Source organism: Pagrus pagrus (assembly GCF_965226575.1).
Source record: "Pagrus pagrus genome assembly, chromosome: 22".
Lineage (NCBI taxonomy): Eukaryota > Metazoa > Chordata > Actinopteri > Spariformes > Sparidae > Pagrus > Pagrus pagrus.
The window spans coordinates 18,995,047-19,013,966 of NC_140204.1; the positions used below are offsets into that span (position 1 = coordinate 18,995,047).

General features: G+C 38.5%; 2 protein-coding genes across 3 annotated transcripts in view; both read left to right on the forward strand.

Moving 5' to 3' along the window:
• Positions 1-4,553, forward strand: part of dock11 (dedicator of cytokinesis 11) — a 69,026-nt gene extending 64,473 nt beyond the window's left edge. For both annotated transcript variants that reach the window (XM_084344562.1, XM_084344563.1), the window contains one exon: positions 3,006-4,553. In XM_084344562.1, coding sequence (XP_084200688.1) covers positions 3,006-3,095 — 90 coding nt within the window. In that variant the 3' untranslated portion in view covers positions 3,096-4,553. The remainder of the gene's footprint in view (positions 1-3,005) is intronic.
• Positions 4,554-6,429: 1,876 nt separating this feature from the next.
• On the forward strand, positions 6,430-18,618 carry LOC311251583 (interleukin-13 receptor subunit alpha-1-like). Its single transcript, XM_084344072.1, has 10 exons — positions 6,430-6,756; positions 9,829-9,965; positions 11,520-11,694; positions 11,833-11,932; positions 13,058-13,224; positions 13,386-13,513; positions 13,797-13,941; positions 15,899-15,998; positions 16,644-16,728; positions 16,816-18,618. Exons 1-10 carry the CDS (start codon positions 6,687-6,689, stop codon positions 16,909-16,911), a joined length of 1,203 nt encoding a protein of 400 aa, XP_084200198.1. The 5' UTR covers positions 6,430-6,686; the 3' UTR covers positions 16,912-18,618.
• Positions 18,619-18,920: the final 302 nt, after the last annotated feature.

Consider the following 18,920-nt stretch of genomic DNA (forward strand, 5'->3'; position numbering starts at 1 on the left):
AGCAGCCACTGTGATGTAGGGTTGGCTCAAAAATCGACATACTTCCTTATCCTTCTTTCTGTGGGTGTGATTCTTAACATTGGTCATGGTCAGATTTGAAGTGAGTCATGATGTGTTGCAATTGGAAACTGCATTAATGTAATGTCCAGGGATAATTGTAAACTGAATTTCCTCATAAACATTTCCTGGAAGAATGACTCCCAGAATCACATACAGTAAGATGGTAAATACACTCATCTGTTGCTGTTCTTAAAATCCATGCCAGGGGAGCTATCTGATTCTCCTTAGGTTGAGTTGAGTGTAAAAATAGATTAGAACCATTATTGTGTACTTTGCTCTCTCTGGCGTCAGTAAAATTGTGTCATGGCTATATTGCAGCATAGCTACCACAGGTTGGGTCGTGTTATCAGATTGAGTTTCAGTGTGTCATTGTACATGCTGACATGTGATAATACTTTGGCTGCTCTTATCAAACTAACTGGTGCGCTTTTTCTCTCCAATGTGCTGGCCATTAGCTTTGAGGAAAAACAGGTAATGTGATCATCTGGTGTGTTCAAGCTCAGTTTGTGTTTTTGTCCGGTTCTGAAACACATTCATTACGACTGTGCACATTCTAAGTTCATTTTTTTGAGACATTTCATGGTTTAAAGGTAATTAGGCCTTGATTATAAATCAGGGGGAATTAAAGAGAATGAATCAGGCACATGCAGCAATTTAATGTCAAATAAAGTGCACTCAATTTTTTTTTTTATAAGGCATTCACAGGTTTTGGCAGGTGTTGCAGACATTCACTGAATCAAAACTTTTCGGATCACTCCGAGACATGAAAAGGGATTTGCATTATAGATCTTGGAAAACACTGGCCCCACAGATGGTGTTGAAAACTATGCAAATGAGATAGACCATTGATGCTATAATCAAATTCTATTTACCTGCACAGAGGTTTCCTGGCGACAGGTATAAAAACTACTTCCTGGTTGTGGATTTACTGCCAAGAGCACTGACAAATGAACACGTCATCCAGGTTTCTCTCATCAGTCCTGCAGTGGTTGCAGTAGCAAAACAAGGATATCGAAATGGCAACCTTGACACTAGAATGACAGCTGATAAATAAACAAGATGACTCAAACTGTATGTTCAAAAATAGCCCTGATAAAATCAAATACTCAGCTGATATATACAGTAGGGCTGCATATAAACACTGAGTCCAGTGACTGGGTTGGAAACAAACACAACAGATTTAGCAGATGAATAGTTTTAACCTTATTCAGTTCTCACATTAAAGCATGTAAACATTTTGTAGTAGACTGTCAAAATTGTAGTAAATATCCTATATGATGCTCATATTTAGATTCATGAAGTACACAGATCTACTTAAGTGAATCAGATGGTGTTCATCTTTATAACTTAGGAACAGCAGAGAAGGCGTCTCTGGCGCAACCTGACCTACTTCCACACTGCATGGAGAGGCATAAAGTCTGGAGAGGTCAAAACTCCAGAACACCTGCAGTGTAAACAACTTTATTGTGAGATGAAAACGTTGCAGCTCGTTGCCTTCATCGAATGACTTCCAAACATATAACCAGGACCACGAGTGTTCACTTCACTAATTAATACAAAACCTAATATAAAAATGTGGCTTTTTAATAGCTATACTGTATATGAAAGCTTCTTGAATGCCATTCATTATATCAGCCCCGTAAATTTAAATTGGTTTTAATTCTGATGACTCTTTTATTTCCAACTACAGAAATAAAAACTATAGAGGAACAACTGAAATCTGTGTTACAAGTGAATGCGTCAGCCACTAGGGGTCTGTCAATCGAAACAAAACAAAAGACATACAGTAAGTAGTGTGCAATCATGGGAGGCGTTGTCTTCATTATTAAATAACCACAATTGCCAATGAAAATCTATTTATGTGACTGATGCAGAAATGTTCACAGACGAGGTGATATTTTAAAATGTTATTCACATTACGTTTAGTCACATTTGTCGACTTCCCTGCCCACTGTCTGATGTATCATCTGATGTTTTCCGGGAAGTTATTGCTTCAGGCGACCAAATGAAACGCACTGTAAACGCATCTTAAATAAGATACAGATTTCTCTTTGTAAGAACATTGTTGGAAACGTTGAGGGTAAAGATACGAGACAAACACGATAACCAAACATATTGGGTGTTGTCTTTATTTGTCTGGCTGGTAACCTGATCTGTTCTCAGAGGACAGTATAATAACATGTCATTTGATCATCCTGTCCATTGTTGGGAATGTTTTTAAACTGCTGCCTGAAGAGTGTGCATAGTGTCAATAACATTCATTAATCAACTCATAACTAAATTAATTGAATAAAATAATATATACAAATGTGTCTCACCCTGTAGACCTTTCCATTTACCGCTCTGAACACAGTGTCAAGTCATACATTTCCTGCTCTGCTGCAAGGATACGTTTGGTAATACATTTCTGCTGCAGCTAGTGTTGTTTGGTTGAAATAAATATAAATATTTAGTAAACACAACTAGCCATGCTGGAAACCTGCTGCCTCCCTCTCACATCTCAGATTTGTTCAGCGATTAGTTTAAGATTAACATAAGTGTGATAATCAGCCTGCCACAGTGGTTGGACATGCAAAGCGTTCGTGCAAACCAGGACACAGACGGACATCAAAACAGTTCTGATAAGTGTTTGAAAACTAAGGTGTGGTGCAAGGACTGCATGATTTTCCATACAGCAATGAGGAATAATGTATGGACTCTCTCCATGTGAATGTGTAGTTCATATTTACTTTTGTTGCAATGTAATTGTGAAAGATGTGACACTTTTGGTTCATTGTATTCCATCACATAAACATCACATTTATCTGACTTGAGTTTGGTGTGTGTGTGTGTGTGTGTGTGTGTGTGTGTGTGTGTGTGTGTGTGTGTCGTGTGTGTGTGTGTGTGTGAGACCTGTGCCTTCAAGTGAGAACTGACACTCTTCATGTGTTTTGCTTCGACCCCAGATCTACCAGGAGGATATGATGCGCTCGCTGCTACAAACCTCCCACCATGTATTCCGTGCCATCAGTGGTACGTCCACCGACCTGGGCTGACCTCTGTCCCGCTGGCCTCCCTCTGCCGTGCCACCCGCCCTCATGCATATCCTCTCACTTTTCCCTCAAGGACCTGAATTAGATGATAACAGGGGCGGCTCTTCGTGTTCATGGCTGCCTGGCAATGCTTGCAAAATACACCCCCAGGCGGAGGTGCCATTCGGCTATCCTCAGCATCAGAAAATGACCGGGCTGGAAGAACACAGCACAGCAGTTGGATATAATGTTCAAACCACAGCAGCAGTATTTCTGAGAATGTATCGAAGCAGAAACCAACTTAATGTCGGCATGCCAGGTATCGGTGTTCTGCTGAATCATGCTAGGTTGCATTGCACTTTTTTCTGCCTTTTGCGATGAACTTTAGGATTTGAATATCGTTCCTTTAGAGGGAGATACTGGACTAAAACATATTTTTTTCACACTCTCTCTGCAATGTTGCCCTCCATATCTATGCAGGACACGCCACGCTTCTCCAAAATGAGTTTTTAATACTTGAGTAGACTTTTCTTTGTACCAGAGCAGTGTTTTTTTATGTTGAGCCTGCAAGGTGAGCAATATCCTTACTCAACCGGTTTTGTTTTAATACGTACCCAAACTGAAAGCATGCGGTTGAATCAGTCATGCCAAGGGTTCGTGCTTGAGGGCTAGAAGGGCATTCCAGCCAGGTAAACTGGTTGTAGCAAGCACTGGGCCAAAGTTACGACCCTGTTTGTTCAATGACAAATGTAAAAACCTTAAAGGAAATCAAAGACAGACCTCAGGGTTGTATTAAAGCTGTGTGATAGAGCTGCTCTTAAGAAGAGTTTGCTTAGTTAAAAGCAGCTCAGTTACTATTGTTGGTAATAACTAATGTTCAGGATTGTATTAGAGGTAATTAGCAATGTCATAGCAGAAAAAATATTATGTTAAATTCTATCAGAGCTGTAACACAATCATTGAAACAGTATTCTCTGTGGGCTCATTTTATGGCCTGTACACATTGGAAGCCAGAAACAGGATTTGAAGACAGGACACACTGATCACAGCAGTGTGATAATATTTACTTCAGTGGAGTGAGTGAGTGAGTGAAGAGTTCCTCTCATCTGGTTTATGATCCAGTGCCTTTCTGCTCAGCCTTCTGAAAAGACTTCCTTATCTCAAGTAATAAGACCTTCATCATGTGCTGGTTATACACAGTATTTCACAAGTGCTACACTGTAATTAGCAGATAGATGAATAATATTTAAGCAAATGTACATAATTTGTTGTCATGCTGTAAAGTGAATTCTGTATCCATGTATGTACTGTATGTATGTATGTATTTATATTTGAAACATTTTGGACTCCCGTTCAGTCCAAATCTGTCCTAGCAGAGAGATTTTTTTTTTGTTTTTATTGCATTATATACTGAAGTGCGGCTGCTTGTCAAACTTACTTTGTAAAGTCTTTTTCCAATAAAACCTGGAAAAAAACTATTGAGATGGAAAAGTCTTTCTTGACCTTGACAGTAGTTGACAAAACAATCTCCATTTAGATGCTGTTCTCAAGCTTTCACAAAACATTCCTCTGCTGATGAATTCATTCTCAACTTCATGGCTAACTTAAATGCAACCTCGTGTGCCAGATCGTTTGTGACACAGAACCATATGGTTTGTTACACAGAACCATCTGGTATCTGAAACCAAAGGCTATAAAAGAAAAATACTTGCCAAGTAATTGTACTAAAAGTCTATCACATGCTAACTTCAACTGTTCAGCACAACAGCAGGCGAGCGCCACCAGCGGAGTCAGTTGGTAAATCAAACTCTTGCTGAAGCCACTCAAGAGAAGCGTGAAAACAACTTTACCACTGATAAGGGCCGTCAGTCCCCTTCTTTGCTCTTCATTCAATGAAATACACTCTAGAGTTCTGATATAACTGATGCTATAGCAGCAGCAATGCTTACCTCTAACCTCTTGAGGAGCTGCCGTTGTTTTCAAAGGACCAATCACTTCTCTCGCATGTCCTCAGACCTAACCCACGCCTGTGGCTGCTGTCTTCAGCTGCCAGTAGTCCCTCAGAGGACACTAATTGGTCCAAACAACCACCAGCACATAGCTTGCAGCCTGGTGAGATAGATTCTCGAGATCACATGATCTTGCAAATCCATCTGCCTCGCAAGTTATTCAACACCAGGCAGGGAAGATCATGTCCTTATGAACCAGTTTTGTTCATGTTAAATGACACTACGGTAGATATAACTTAATGAAGTGCCCTCTAGAGCACTGCAGGAATGATTACATAACCCGGAAATTAGTTAGCACTTCTGCACTTCTGGGGAGCAGTTCTGAGATTGAGCAGTTTATGTGGATTGTCTGTAATGTAAGAGGCTTAGTGGTGGTGACATTGAAGTCATGCAACTGCAGTGTAGTTTGTTTATAGCCTAACATTAGCTTCTTTACATCTGATGATTTCATTTATGCTTCAAAAATAAAAATGGTGTACAATTAAGATAATCTTGCTGAACAAATCTTTATTTACCGAGTTTATTTTCTGCAGTAATCTTAAATCCAATAAAAAAAAATCCCACATGCTTTTTGGAAAATGGAACCCAATTGGGTGCACTAAGTACTAGAAAATGAGTTGGCCTCTATGTGCCTGTGTGCCTCAGTTCTAGCTTCACCATCACAACTTTCTGCTCGCTGGTGCCCTTTTCATTTTTTGCACTCGTGCCCCTCAGACAGCTTGAGTCCGCCACTGCTTGTGACCCCTGAACCTCACGACCAACCCCCTTTAAAGAGACCCCACACACTGAACCCCATTACAAAACAACATCTTGATACCACATGTACACCAAATGGTTCTTTGAGTCATACACTCCTACATCCTGTTAGAGGGTTTGTGAGGTAAGCGAAAACTTGCTCACTCATTTATCCTGACAGGGTTTCAGGAAATACTGCAGGGATCAAATGTACTGTATGTCTCTGTTTGTTTTTTCACGGCTTTGCAGTTTGTCCACTCTGTACGGTTTGTTGCTGCATAAATCCATTACCATGCACATAATCAGCTTAATGATTCACAGACTCATTTAGAGCCTATTTCCTGGAGTAATGGAAGGACACTTGAGGTTTGGGGGATATTGCACTTAAGCTCACACGCATGCGCGCTCTGCTTTCATTGAAGGAAACCAATGGGACAGCTTGCTTTTTTTTTTTTTATTCTGTCTTTTAATTAACGCACCGTTTTGTGGACGGTTATGTGTTTTAGGTGTAGGAAGAGCAGAACTGGTTTAACATTCCTTCTTACTGAGTGTCACTGACGTACGGGCCACCGCAGCTTTCCTCCCACTTCTCGCATCGACTCCGCCCCGCCGTTCCCGCAGACTGAGCGGGCACCGCGGAGCACATCAAGGTGTCTGATGACTGCTGTACTCTACATTCTCCAGTGAGACCCTTTCTTTTTTAGTGTTTTTTCTTTCTTCTTCTTGTTCCCACGTCGTTTTTCCTGAATTTTCCAGTCGTGTGCAGTAGAAACTGCCCCCCCCCAGCTTTGATTTTGCTCGGAGTGTCGTCTGAAGAGCACCGCTGACTTTCTTCCAGATGAAATAGACGCTCTGACTCCCCGACGACAACATGACTCCTCGGGGTTTTCTCACCTCGTTAATATACACCGCCATGATAATGAAACTTCACTGCCAAGAAGGTAAGGACTCCCTCATCACATTTGGGTTGAAGTTCAAATTAAAAAAGGCTACTTGACATTTTACCTTGTATGGTTTTGAAGGTAACACAGCTAACGTCGGCTCGGAAAGTTAGTTTAGCAGGCGTTAATGACGCACATCTGACAGGAGGCTAAAGGTGTCATTTCAGGCATATTGAGAATATAAAATTAGTTTGAGAATAGTTTTAGAAATGTATGTTTACCTATTCATATGTTTCATGAGGATGTAGGCAAATGCTGAGAGGTTGCCGTGGCGTTTTTTTGTGGCTGCCCGTCGTGTAATTAGCTTTAGTAGGTATGAAACACCGTCCTGGAAAGGTGTCGGCTGAGAAAGGTAGGTTTAGGGGGGAGGGAGGGGAGGAGAAGTCGTATTACGACCACAAACACCTTTTCAAAGGCCTTTTCTGGGGAGTTATTTTTCTTCTGTTGCTCAATAATATAATTTATGCCTCGTTTTACAAACAGCGCTCAAAAACACAAGTTTAGATGTGGCTGCGCATTTAGTGTTGTAATTACGGTGCGAGCGCTGAGCGCAACCACGACCTAAAGGCTCTGCGGTGAAATGCATGTCATGTTCAGACATGCCATGAAAAATGTTCGGTTGGAAAATTAATGTAACAGTATAGAGGCAAACAAAAGTCGTGTTAGAAAAGAGGATTTACAGGTTATTTTACCTGGAGTTTCTCCAAGTTGTTACAGTGAAATCATTTCATTTTTAGAATGGTCACAGAAAATTACCTTCTACTGGAATATAATAGGAATCTATAGGGACTTTTAGTAAACCTGTAAAGGAAAAGTGTTTATTGGACATGAATACTTCAATAAACACCAATTAATCAATTACATTTACCCAAGTACTGTGGGCTTACCTCAAGGTAATTTTGAGGTACTTTACTTGAGTATTTCAGTTATATGCTTTGATATTTAAATGTATTGTAGTTTGAAGTCAATTACATTTATCTGACGGTTGGACTTATTTGACAGAATAAGCTTTTACAAATAAAACAGAATCGGTTTATAAAATACAGTGTGCTATGGAGTAAACTACCCAGCAGCCTGTATAATGTGGTCTATTTAATATGAGCTCCACCCCAGCTGTTAGATTAAAATGCTACGTCAGTAATAATATTCCAATAACATGCTGTTTACATAATACAATTCTCTGAAAGGGGCTTTCACCCCAACATGCACTGTTGTGCAGTTTGCTGTTTTGATCATACTGAAGTGTAATCTTTAGTCAGGGACTTGTTTCAGAGTGTTTTCACACAGTGATGTTGACACTTCGATTTAAAAGACCTGAGTCCTTGGTCCACTGCTGCAATCAACTACCTCGATTGTAGAATAGACGCGCAGACAAAATGTAAAGTGCGTCAGATTCGTACGAGTTTGCGACCATGCAGCCGGAAATGAATCGTCTTTTACACAACATCGCTACATGGAAATCTGCGTAAGACATATTTAGGTAACATTTCATAATAATCATCGTTAATATATGTTAAATTTATGGTTAATTAAACGTTAGTTATCAATTATTTCACATTGAACAACAATGAAATGCTCTATAAGCTATTTATTGAGAAATCATTTATTGTAAAGTTGCAACTGATGTTTATAAAATTTACAAATGCATGCTTTACAATTGGTTAGTAAAGCATTTTATTAATGATTTTTATTTTATTTATTTATTAATGATGGCTCTTATTAAGGGTTACCCATTTTTTTTTACCCTGTGTACTGTATCAGTACAGGTTATTAATTGACTGATTGATTGATTGATTGACAATTGAATGTTTAATTGACTGATTGATTGATTGATTGGTTGACAATTGAATGTTTGATTGACTGATTGATTGATTGACAATTGAATGTTTGATTGACTGATTGACTGATTGATTGATTGATTGATTGATTGATTGATTGATATTTTATGCTGCTGCGTACTGTAACAGTACGGGTAACTGATTGATCGACTTTTATTGTCTGCTGTGCACCTGTCTTGTATGTGTGATGTGTGTCGCCTGGTACGATCATTCAATGTTGCTGTTCTTCTTATTTTTAAAACTGCGGACCGTCAGTGAGTCCACGACAAATTTCCCTACGGGGACAATTAAAGTATATGAAAGGAAATGAATGAAATTTTCATAAATCTCCTTTCTGCTTAATGCATTCTTCATGCATGGACAAATCTTTAATTTTACTGTGATGATGCCACTGGATAAAATGTGTTCGCCTGATCTGAAACACATGGGAAAATGAGGCTCCTGACTTCAGAATTACAGAAAATGCAACCTGATAGGGTTTACTCTGGAGTTAAAAGACGGCTGGCAGTAATGACCAGAGTGTTGTCTGTGAAAGACGAGCTCTAACATTCTATTGCAAAAGATGATTAGTCACGTTGCCGCTTTTACACAATACAACATGTGGTCCCGTATCCTGTCATCACAACGCCAAAGTTTGAGAAGGTAGTTAAATGTGTGTAAGGGTGAGAAAAGAATGCCATAATTAGAAAAAATGATACATTTATAGTCAATTAAACTTACTATTATTTAGTTATTTCACAGTTAACAAACAATGAAATGCCTTGTAAACCAGTTATTATGCAATTATTTGTAGTAAAGTTGTTTATAAATCTTTACAATTGCTTAAAAAAATTCTATTATAAAGCATTTCATTGTTTGTTGACAGTGAAAGAATTATAAAATTAAGTTTAATTAACTATAAATTTACATTTTTTCTTACTTTTTATTTTAAACTAATTAAAAATATCATGGCCGCTCAAACCTTCTAAGGGCCGCGGGGCAGAAATTAGTTTGCGGGCCCTTATCTGGAAATGTAATCAAATATTCAAACCAGCAGCAAGTGTTGTCAAAAGACTTGCGGTCTTATTTTTTACATGGAGACAGCAGCAAATGTGATTCAATAATACATGTAGAAAATGAATGAATTGATTACTTAGGCTGATGGTAGCCTCTTGTGAGTCTTTCAGCCTAACAGTATAATTAATTCTGAACAGGTGAGATTAATTCTACTTTTTTTAAATCTCTTGTCCTACAGTGCTGCTTCCTCCACCAACAGAGTTGTCACACGAGTGGCTCGACAAGTTTACTCTGAGGTTGTTCTGGAAGAAGCCTGAAGGTCTGCCAGACAACAACGAGATCAAATTCATGGTGATGGAGAACAATCAAAGAGAAGTAGGCAACATGTTGAAACTTGGTGTTTTGGGTATTGGTGGTGGGCCCTGGGGTCCCCAGGTTGCAACAATATCAGTGGAGAAATAATAATAATACAATAATTAGATTATTACTCAGTCATAGGACTGCTCTTTCTATATGACAACAAAACACACACTTTAATTCATTTCAAAATACAGTATTGCACAGTGATAGAGTCTGCCCTTCACTGCAGGGGAAAACACTCATTTGACTTATCTGTCATACTGACTTAATCTGAGTGAATTTAGACTTCAAATAGGATGCCGTAATGCATTTTAATAAAATAAAATGTATAACTAAAACAAATGAAATTCAAATTTTTTGAGAAATATTTTAGATTGTTGGCATATTTAAGCAAATGTTCACATTTCACTGTCTGTTCTCTCACTCAGACAGCTACCTCAAGGCCTTTATGCAGGTCTCTGTCTGGAATCATCCTTTCTAATAACATCTGATAGTGTAGCATCACCTACTAAAGGCTGTAATATTCTATGATCTAATATTTCCATGACTGCCACGTCCCTCTGACTGCCTCTCATTTTAAGTCACAACAAAAACTATAAAAAGGGCACTTTTTAAGTGGATAGTGGAGTCCACAACACAACTATATAGACAGTGACAGTGGGGGAGGATATCTTAAGGATCATGTTGTTCAGAGTAATTAGATAATTCATTTAAACACAAACTGACAACCAATGAAAATCCATTTGAACTCACAGGGCCAACAAATTGCTTGATTTTAGGGACACTTTCTGCAAAATAACGTTGCAGTGTTGGTCTGGTAAATTTGGGATTAAGGGAAAAAATTATATATTGCGGCATGTCAGTTCAAGAGGAGTTATGAGAGGAATAAACATGTAGTAACACAGACTGAAAGGTAACACGGTGCTTAGACAATTTTGGCAATTGTCATCCTGCATCATCAGGGGCCACATGGGGAATTGTGGTGAATGACAGAAGTTTATGCAGCACTTTAATGCTTCTGATGTGTATATTTGTGTTCTTAAGTTTGATAATGATCTCACACGTGTTATGTACAGTGACTAATGGGTAGAGACAGGATAACAAGGGGGCGTCTTACACAGTATCGATTTGGACAATTATTACTGTGAGATCGCTGTCAAATACTTTATAATGGACTAAATTAACTGAAAGAGCACTGAGTAGGATACAAGAATGGTAGTTTTAACAGCCTTTGACCTATTAATCAGGGAATATACCCATGGTGGCATGCTCCAACAAGCCAGATGTAAATACATCCTAAGAAAGGTATAGGATAAGCATACAAACATGCTAATGCATGAGGCCCATTATCTAATACATACAAAAATACAGCTACAGCTACAACCACACACATAAATATACAAACCTTGAATTAGTGTGAAACCACAGTGGTTCATGTTGTTTAGATAATAAGTCCAGAAGACAAATAAGAAACCAAAAACTGAAGAAAATATTAGGGGGGGAAAAAGAAAGTTGATATTGATGTCATTAGGTTTCAATGAAGCTAATATTGTTTTCCTCCTGTTTCAGGCGTGTGTTGGAGGGACAAATTACACAAAATATCTTCTCACCGAAGAAACGGATTCTGATTGGATGTACAGCATTTGGACTCTGGATAAATGCTGTACTGACTGTAGTAAATTTCAAGAAGCTTCAAAAGGGAACCCCCCAGCCATCATAACCATTAAACCCCCTAAGCCCAGAGGTAAGAAGGAGAAAGCTGAAATGACTGTGATGTGATACAGTATTGAGATTGTCCTGTGCTTCCACTGTGATGGTCTAAAGCCATACTTGAAACTTGCTTTATGTATGTATGTAACACTTTTTCCTTTGTCTTGTAAAGCTAAAGTGGTGAAGGACTTCAGATGTCTCACTGACCCCAACATACTGAGCTGTTCCTGGATCCCAGTAAATCCATCTCTAAACGTGACGCTCTCATATAGGTGAGAATTACAGCAACAGATAAAGTAAAGGAAATACAGTACATGTGTACCTCCAGATATGTGCAGTACAGTTTGATGATGATTGTCAAAATTCTTTAATCCTGTCAAGTGATGTTTAATTAAAGTGGGAAAAAAATGGGATGAGCAAAAGGCAAAAGACATTGCCTGTTATGGAGGCCTCAGTGTACAAAAGGTTTGGCTAAAGTCCCTGTTGAATGTTAGATGGTAGCCTTTATAAATGTAATTTGGGTTAGCATAGCTCCTATAGTTCCTCTTAAGAGAGTCATTTATGCATAAAGCTATCCCTTTCTATCTCATTTCTGTATTTACGGCAGCATCCTGTCATCCCTATTTCCCAGAGAATTGAGATGTCTGGATCATAGTGCTTATCTGATCATCAGCAATGCAAGAGCCTGCATGTGGATGGGATTTCCATGCTTCATACAGGGCTGCTGGTGGTGTAAATTTAGCAATAGAATTCAGCAATATTTACCAGTCCACAGATACTAATGAGCAGCAGAAAATCAGTGATCTATATTGACATCTAGTGGTGTGTGGAGGGATTGCAGGATCCAGTGAGGAAAAAGAGGCAACACTACTGATTCCACAACAGCTGGGACGCTTTTTAAAATAAAGACATCGTGCAATCATATGTTAAAGAGCTGTTTACTGACAACTGTTCACAAAGTGTTTCTGAGCCCCAATAATCCCCAGTAACCTTGTCCTAGCCTTGCTCATGAGCAACTGAGCATTTGGAGAATGCCCCTTTCATATCCAATCGTAATACTATCACCTCTTACCAATTAACCTGTTTACCTGTGGAATGTTCCACTCAGTCGCTTGTGGTATTTTGTTGCCCCTGTCCAAACTTGTTTGACAAAAATGAATAAAGTTGAGATGAGGTAAAACATACATACATATACATTCATATATTGTCTTTGTGCTGTTTTCAGTTTCAGAGCATAGGTCAGAAAGCTGTTTTATTTATGTTTTACACAGCATCCAAACTATTTTGGAATTGGAGTTGTAATGAAAGCAAACCAAAGCAATTTTATGTTGTTGTTTTTTTATTTTGGTGAAATAATTTGCATAAAGCGTGCATGCATTGCCTGTTTGTCATTGCAGGATGAAGGGAGAATCGGAGGAATCTATAAAAAGTTTAAAGCAGTGTGATCAGCCTTACAGCCTGGGAAAGAGGAATCGTTGTGACCTACACATCGATACTAGCATTGATAACATCTGCATCCTTGTGGAGACTGAAGCTGGAATGAGCACATTCAAACCTGTACTTGGTTGGTGTTACCTCTAATAGTTTTTTGTTGATGTCAAATTATGAAATTAATATATGAAGTATTTGCTGTTAAAATACATGTAGAACCAGTGATTGAATCTTGTTTTCCTTTGCTGCCAAGGACAATTCAGTAAATATTGGATATTTGTTATATCTCCTTAGTGGTACATCCACCAAAGCTGAACATCACAGAAGAAGGAGATTCCCTCAATGTGAATTTGACACCTCCAAATGTCGGAGTCCCTGACTGCTGGCAATATGAGGTCTGCTACAAACAATGCATGGTTATGGTAAGTTGTCAGATGTAACTGTTTATACTAACATTTTTAACTCCTCTTTCATGTTGTTGTTGTTGTTGTTTTGCATTTGCTACACTGATACTTAATTTCTTCACAGTTGAGCATTGAGTCCATCAGTTGCAAATACCACAAATGGGAACTAAGTTTTTATTTCAGCAGTAAAAATGAGTTGTTTTCACCACAAATGTGTATTCATTATTTGCCCAATGCCATATAGTTTCTCTATACCTGACAGAGAGCAATACTTTTGTTTTGTGTGCTTACTATCTTATAGGAGACATGCCAGAACACAACCAGGGGAGATCCTACCATGAAGGTGCCCTATGATAAACGCTGCCTTTATGGGTTCAAAGCTAAAGTCAGGATTGATGAGTTATGCGGACATATATCCAGCAACTTCAGCGAATATGTACCTTATGGTAACTGACTTATTTCACTATACTGATTTTTCATGCTGCATTTATGAAGCATGCTAAACCACATTTCTATTAAGTCACTTAGTTTTTATGTTGATTGTTTGTATATTATTATACCCTTGTATATATTTTATATACATACATATATATATATATGTGTGTGTATATATATATATATATGTGTATATATATAGGTGTGTGTGTATATATGTGTGTGTATATATATATATATATATATATATATGTATATCGAACTTTGTTTGTTTATTAATATTAATATTCGAATATATTCGAATATTTATTGATAATATTTTGATCATGTTCTGTCCACCAGACGGCAGTGTATCAATCAATAGACAGAAAAAAAGTCAAGTTTTTTTTTTTATTGAGTCAGACCTTTACACATAGGCTTAGACAGGTTCTATCCACTGTTCTTATCAAAAATAAATAAAAAATAAGCCAGTCAGGCTAAGTACTGAAACACAAATAAATAAAGGTAGGGTCCATTTGTATGTCTATTCAAAACCAGCACACGCCCACCAGCCACAGGCCCATTAACAGATGGTTTCACATTACCAACCACTCACTGACTAATTGTTTAGCGATCTGACAGCAATACGCCAACCAAAAACAAGGCGCTTTTGACATGTAAAATTGATCAAACACATCAGTTATCACTAGAACACCATTATAACACTATCGTTATCCGAACAATGAAACAATCAAAGCCTATGCTAATAATTCGCCATTAAAGGCTATCTAATTAGCAGGCTACAGTTTACTTGGCTGCAGACTTTTTTAAGTTGTTCACCAAAAAGACGAGCTGATTGACGTTTTCTGGCTCCAGAGAAGAGCGTTGCAAATGGCAAGATAGCAGCGCACCAGCTTTTGCTCCGCCATTGTTTTTCTGTGAAAAAGTGTAAACAGGCATCAGGCGCTAACAACGTGATAACGTCATCAGTACAGAAGCCCCAGGTGATCAATGGTCATGAGCTCGCGTTTCACAAAACAGGCTGAAAAAAGCCTTGAATCTGGATTGAAAACTATGTTTTCAGGCAAACACATTTACCAAAAATAATGCTCATTATAGATTCGAATATTTAGAAGCTGCCCGATATTCGTTCGAATATCTTTTTTTTTTAAATATTCGAATTATATTTGAATACCGAAGTTCGATGTCAAAGTCCTAATATATATATATATATATATATATTATATATATATTTACCCTTGTGCCCTCCTCAGATTTACTTTAAATCTCTTAAACAACTTCAAACTTACTCAAAACTACCAAACATTCAATCATTTTCAGGATTTTAAACCTTTAAATGCCAGTTTTATTATTTGAATTATTTGATTATTTATTACAACAAAACACTTGGATTTCTAAAATTTTACTAAAAAGAAAAGTTCTTGCCATAAGCTGAATTATTGAAATGTATCGATTAGGGCCTGGAAAGTTCTTTAAAAGTCCTTGGAGTTGATGTTTAAGAAGGTGGGGGAACAAGAGCCATCAATTAATGGATTAGTTGTCAACTTTTAAATTAATCAACTATTTTGATAATCAATGAATTGGTTTGAGAAATTCTGATTCCAGCTCTTTGAATGTGAATATTTTCTGGTTTCTTCACTCTATGACAGTTAACTGAATATCTTTGGACATCATTTTGGGCTGATCAACATTTTCATCATTTTCTGACATTTTAACCAAATTGATTAATCGAGACAATAATCAACAGATCAATCGATGATGAAAATGATCGTCGGTTGCAGCCCTAGGGGTAACACTGAAATAGCCCTCTGGATATCAGTGTATAGCCTTACAGTAACATCAGTCATTGATGAAAGGATGTTCTCTAGATGTAAAGCACAAAATGTCTCTGCACTACTTGCCACATGACAGCAAAAAGCTTGAAATTGTTCACAAAACTGAAGAAATTGTGTCACTTGTTCATCACAGGTAAAAATGAGCCTCCTGACAGGACACTGACTGTGGTTGCCATTGTCATCCCCATCATTCTGTCCATCTGCGTCATTCTGTCTTGCTATTGCCTCAGGAGGTACGTATTGGAAAGAGAACAGTTGGCCTACGTAGGCTTAAGACAAAGAGTTCCACCTAGGAGTGTTTATAGATGGTATGAAGTACATTTCTTGGTGCCCAGTGGCTTAATACCAAATTTCGCAATCTAGTATATCAAAAGTCAGTGTTGTAAAGCATACCTTTGTGATGGAGTATCTGAGATCTGCAACATGTCACTGAGACTATTGCAACACCTAAACCTTTTATAAAAGCTGATTGGGTGCCTTTGACACACATGCCAAGAGTTAAAGTTTATGTCTTTAACTAATGTTTCTCAATGACTTATAACCAGATTATCTGCACAGCTGCCATTTAACATGAAAGATACCTATAGCTCCTGTGTTAGTGTTTAACCAGTGGACAGGCATAGCAGTGTGTGTAGGTACATTCTGAAGATGTTTTAAGTACAGCTGTGATAAATGGTACAGTTCACTAGAAGCCAGAGCAGAGATCTGACTACAGATGTGAGTTGTTAACACTCTCAGCGTAAAATGCATTGCAGGAATCTGTTTCAGAGACAGAAAAAAACATTCATTTTAAATATTATATTCTGGTGGTGGAGTCCTTGTGTGCTTGTTGTTGCTTTCTGGCATTGACATTCTCGTTGTGATGTGTCTGTTTGTAGGCACAGCACCATAATTTGCCCCACCATACCAGATCCTTCTACAATATTCAAGGAAATGATGATGAGCGGACCAAAAGACCTCAAGGTATTTTCTACAAAAAAAACAAAACTGCTATATTCATCTGCTCTCTCCATCTCCACAAAACGCTCATTACGCTGTTGTATTTTTCAGACTGGACAGAATCTGTACATGCCGGTGCCAGAACGCTTGGAACACTGCAAAGTTATTCTAGTGCCCGAAAGCAGTATCCTCCAGCAAAACTCCTGATGTGTACATGTACGCTGCAGTGCGTGCAGCAAAGCTGGACTTCCACTCTGGGCAAATTCATCGAGAACATTCACAAATTAATTTAACACCAGGCAAAAACACTTTGTTTCACTTCTGGCTGAAAGATTTCAGGTCTCTTGCACGTTTAACAGGTGTGGTGTCAGGACAGAGCTCTGCTGCACCTTTACTGTACTGACCTGAGAATAATTCTGTATCACTGTTGCCAGAGGAGAACTTCAACCACCAGAGGTCGGCAAAAACAAGATTTTCAGCTTCTATTATTTTTCAAGTTTGTACAGAAGTAACCTGCTGAGGCCTGTCAAGGACATGACACAGAAATGCACTGAATCCTTGGAGCCACCTTTAAAAAGACAAGAACGTGTGTCGTGCCTGCACTGTTCTGCTGTGGAGCACTGAGGAGGGAGATGAGGATGAGGGCAGGCCATATGTTTGGTTGGTCTGAGTGGAGGCCTGCAAGTGGACCGGCGGAGGCAGAGTCTACTGGGAAATGTTGCGCCTGTAAGAAGAACTGCTGTATCCCAGTACTGTATATGCTGCACACAGCTAAGAGATCACAAGGGAATAAAAATAGGAGGCTCGTGTTGTCACGGCATGAGTCTCATCTGTAGGAAATGCAATGTATGCAAATGCCAGTATGACTGTCACAATGGCAGCTACACAATAGGCGGAAGCAATAACGTATGTCGTGGGTGAGCATACTTCTGAGTGATCCCACGACTGGACAGGAGGGCAAGAGCTACAGTGGCACACCTCTTCCAGGAAAACAGCTTGTTTTGTCCAGTTTGCATACATACAAAAACTTACAAGGAACGGATGGGGTGAGTGGACGTTAGTGCTGGGAATCCTTCCATCCTGCCCTAAAAACAGAGTTTATTATGTCAAATTTAATGAAGAAGGACAGTTATGGTGAAATTGTGAATATGTATTCTTGGAACCAAACATAATGGGGCTATTTGTAACAATTTGTAGTAGTTGACATGTATTAATCACTTCTTCATTTGCCATATGTGAGCGGATTGTAAATTGTCCGAAAAATGACAATTTGGACGATGTGCATAAGATGTTTAATCTGGATCTCTCTGTAAATAACTCAGGTCAGACTTCTGTGACAGTCCATAGGATGTGACTTCATGCATGTTCTCAAATTCATCGTCCGAATGCCTCTCTCCCCTCCGCTAACAGAGAGCAGGGTCCACTAACATCAACTAACAACTGGAGCTCCACGGAGCCCCTTTAAGTAAAACCATTGTGAGTGCATGCTAAAAGGATTTTGAAGATTGACCTGCATGAACTTTGCTTGCAGACACTGATGACTCTAGATGCCAAATGTCTTGTATATTTTGGACAGAATAACAATTTTCTTTAAACTACTTATCTGATAAGTCTCTTGAAAAAATCAGACCTGTGGTGCTGATTTAACCTTTGTACAACACACACTTTTTTTGGAAAGAGAACTATAATAGAGAATTGTGCAGTCATCTGTGGGTACATTAAACTGATAACAATGTGACTGGCACTCTGTTGATTCTGTGTTAACCTTTGTGTGCTTCCTCATTCACCAACACTCCCAGAGGAAGCTTTTTTTCTTTTAGTCGTTGGTTGCTTTGTTTCATTTATCACCTCTCTTTGTTGGGCGACTGATGACTTGACTGCTTTGGTATGTAATAAAGGAAGAGAAAGTGAAAATTTTTGTGCCCAGTGGTGCCTTTCAGTTTTTAGCCGTCTGTGTCAGTTTAATAAGAACTAACTGACTTGTCACAGCTAGTTGATGTTGGATTCTTTTGTAAGCGGGCAGGTCATAGCTTGAAGCATTGAGATGTGCTACTGAAGTAATCAAAAAAACCACCAACCCATGTCCCCAATAGATTGGTAGAAAGTGCTCTTTGTAAAGCATTTAGGAGTTGTAAGTAATGTCTTATTTATTAATGTTAATAAGTCATACTAAAATCATACTAATACTTCATAGAGTTATAAACCATGGGTGTGAA